The 3,214-nt window shown below is 35.1% G+C and overlaps 1 protein-coding gene across 1 annotated transcript in view; it reads left to right on the top strand.

The window, feature by feature from the left end:
- Positions 1 to 3,208, top strand: part of LOC107714763 (secretagogin) — a 7,677-nt gene extending 4,469 nt beyond the window's left edge. The window contains exons 7-11 of the mRNA XM_016520727.1: positions 276 to 331; positions 473 to 518; positions 709 to 768; positions 2,796 to 2,864; positions 2,964 to 3,208. Of these exons, the coding sequence (XP_016376213.1) occupies positions 276 to 331; positions 473 to 518; positions 709 to 768; positions 2,796 to 2,864; positions 2,964 to 3,092 (360 nt within the window). The 3' untranslated portion in view covers positions 3,093 to 3,208. The remainder of the gene's footprint in view (positions 1 to 275; positions 332 to 472; positions 519 to 708; positions 769 to 2,795; positions 2,865 to 2,963) is intronic.
- The last annotated feature ends 6 nt before the right edge of the window (positions 3,209 to 3,214 follow it).

The raw sequence follows: 3,214 nt of genomic DNA, 5'->3' as shown, positions 1-3,214 counted from the left end.
ACTATTACATCATAAAGTGGCACATTCCACAAGCTGTCTTTTTCTGAGCTTGGTTTCAATAAAAGCTGTTTTGAAATGTATAGGATGTTTTTATAGTACAGTGACCTCTTGTGTCAAAAGATCAAGGGAAATTTGATTTCTCAGTTCATGACCCCTTTAAGTTTTTTATCTGCTGTTTGTGTTTTATTTGATATCTTTTTTCATAGTTGATCAGTAACAGTACTAACGCTGTATTAGATGCCGCAGCTGATGTGATTCTGTCCGGTGACTTTCAGATGAAGATGTTTGACAAGAACCAGGATGGGCGTCTGGATCTGAATGATTTGGCGAGGTGATGATGATCTCACCGTGGAGTAGTGCTTGTGATTGATCAATCGGATGTGTTTATGTGTTATCTCAGTCTGGTTTAGTTCATGTCTCTTTCTGTGTGTTATTGATTATTTGGTGATGATTAAAGTGTTTCTTCTCACAGGATCCTGGCACTGAAGGAGAACTTCCTGCTGAAGTTTGAGATGGAGGCGAGTGAGATATTGGGCTGTCGCTGGGAATTGTGGGTGGTGTGACGGTATAATGGCGGGTTTGTGTGGAGCGAGTCCATCTGATCAGTGGGGGGATGAGATGAGCTATCAGATGAGTCCTAAAATAAGCTGTAATCAGGCCCCTGTAGCTAGCAGTGCTGGTTAACTCTGTCAGTGGTGTGTTTCTCAGGCCTGCAGTCACGAGGACCGACGGAGAGACTTTGAGAAGATCTTCGCTCACTATGACGTGGTGAGAGTGTCAGTGAGATACTAGTATAGGTTTATTAATACTTTGAATTAGTTTTTATATTTAGATTTTTTTCATTTTAATGTTCTAGTCATTTGTTGTCATTTCTTTTTTGTATTTCTGTATAGTTTTTATTTGGTTTTATTTCAGTTTTTGTTTTTTAGTACATAAAGTTAATCTAAATCAACATGATATAATGTTGTTTTGTCTGCTAGTTGAATAAGGTTTCATTTTTTAATATTCTATTTTATTTTGGTTAATTTTATTTCAAGTAATGAAAATGTTGTTTTATGGTTTTAGTTTTAGTGTTACTCTTGTTTCAGTTGTTGGTTGTTATTTTTATACTTTAACTCAAACCAGTTTTATTTTAGTATCATTGATATACTGTTATAATTTGTATTAATTGTTTGCATTATTATTATTATTTTTTATTATTAAGTTGGCTTGAGAAAGCCAACTTACTGATCTATTATTTAAACTTATTATTTAAACACTATCTCCTCCTAGAGCTTTAAAGCTATAACCACCAAACTCGGCCCAGACCTTCAGACTGGTCTGACTCGGGTTGCTATATCTTTTCTAACTGATCCGGCTTACGGTTTTCGTAAACCAGACTATCAAAACCACCTAAAATCCCATAGACTTTCATTGATATACAATAAGACTTATGGTGAATTTAAGCTGTCTATTGCTATAGCAAAGCTTAACAACTCCCCACTGAAAAACACAGCTAAAACCAGCCTAAGCTGATTGACTGCTTTGGCTGGTTTCCCAAGCTGGTTTTAAAGTGGTTTTGGCCACTTTTTTAGCAGGCCAGGCTGATCTTAGCTGTTTTTTTTTACTGAATCAACTGGTTTTAGCTAGATTAGCATAGAAACATGCTAACAAAATGCTAGTAACTTGCTAATCATGCTAACAACATGCTAGTAACATGTTAACCATGCTAGAAATGTGCTATCAACAAGCTAATAATGTTAACAACATGCTAGTACCACGCTAATCATGCTAGAAACATGCTAGAAACATGTTAACAACATGCTAGTAACATGCTAATCATGCTAACAACATGCTAGTAACATGCTAACAACATGCCAGCAAAATGCTAGTAACTTGCTAGAAATGTGCTAGTAACTTGCTAATCATGCTAACAAAATGCTAACACCATGCTAGTAATGTGCTAATCATGCTATAAAAATTTTAACATTTTGGTAAACATTCTATAAACATGCTAACAACATGCTAGTAACATGCAAATCATGCTAGAATCATGCTAGTAACTTGCTAACCATGCTAGTAACAGGTTAGTAACTTGTTAATCATGCTAACAACATGTTAATAACACGCTAATCATGCTAGAATCATGCTAGCAACATGCTAACCATGCTAGTAACATGCTAGTCACTCTAGCAATCTATCAATCTGTCTATCTATTGCCTTCAAAACATTAAAACTTTAAACTGTAGAACTACTTAAAGCTATTTAAAAGCTATAACTACTTAAAGCTATAACAATGTTTTCAACCTTTCTGGCCTGGCTTTTTCAAGCCAACTTTAAAGTTTGACATCAAACTTTACTCATCTAGTTTTAATTGTAGTTATATATTTCAATAATTTTGTGTGTGTGGGGGGGGTTGTCTTTTTTAATTAGTGTTTCAATGTCTATATATAGTTTTTAAATTGATTTTTATTTGAGTTTTAATTGTTTTTGTACATCAAGTTAAATGAAATGAAAATACGAAATGTATAGCTGAAATAAGATTTTTTTTTTAAATATTCTCTTTTCATTTTCATTTTAACGTTCTAGCAATTTTGTTGTGTTTTCTCATTTGTATTAGTTCATTATTTTAAAGTCTGTATGATATTTTTAATTTTACTTTTAATTATAAATTTTATGAAATTGTGGCTAACAGAAAAAAAAAAGTATTTTATTTCAGTTAATGTTAGTTTTATTTCAAATAACTATTTTTTAAAATGGTTTTAGTTTTGGTTTAACCCCGTGTTTGTGTGTGTGTGTGTGTGTGTGTGTGTCAGAGTAACACTGGTGCACTGGAGGGCGCGGAGGTCGATGGTTTTGTCAAAGACATGATGGAGCTGGTGAAGGTAAAGAGACTGATTATTGATTATGTCACAGATCTCCCGTTTATAACCCCAGACAGGACTGGTTGGTTAGTTGGTTGGTTATTTGTTTGTGTTTTTCAGCCCAGTCTCAGCGGATCAGACCTGGACAAGTTCAAGCAGGTTCTGCTGGGTCACTGTGACATCAACAGAGACGGAAAGATCCAGAGGAACGAGCTAGCACTGTGTCTGGGGCTCAAGCTCAATCCCTGATGTGTGTGTGTGTGTGTGTGTGCTGAAAGTAATTAGTGGTCAGTAGAGTGTGTGTCTGTCATTAGTGTCTGTCACTCCTGTACACTTCACTACATCACTCTGTGTGTGTGTGTGTGTGTGTG

This window comes from Sinocyclocheilus rhinocerous, unplaced genomic scaffold (assembly GCF_001515625.1).
Source record: "Sinocyclocheilus rhinocerous isolate Xijiao unplaced genomic scaffold, SAMN03320098_v1.1 scaffold359, whole genome shotgun sequence".
Taxonomy (NCBI): domain Eukaryota; kingdom Metazoa; phylum Chordata; class Actinopteri; order Cypriniformes; family Cyprinidae; genus Sinocyclocheilus; species Sinocyclocheilus rhinocerous.
Note: the sequence above shows the minus strand (reverse complement) of the source record. Positions and strands in the feature narration are given on the sequence as shown.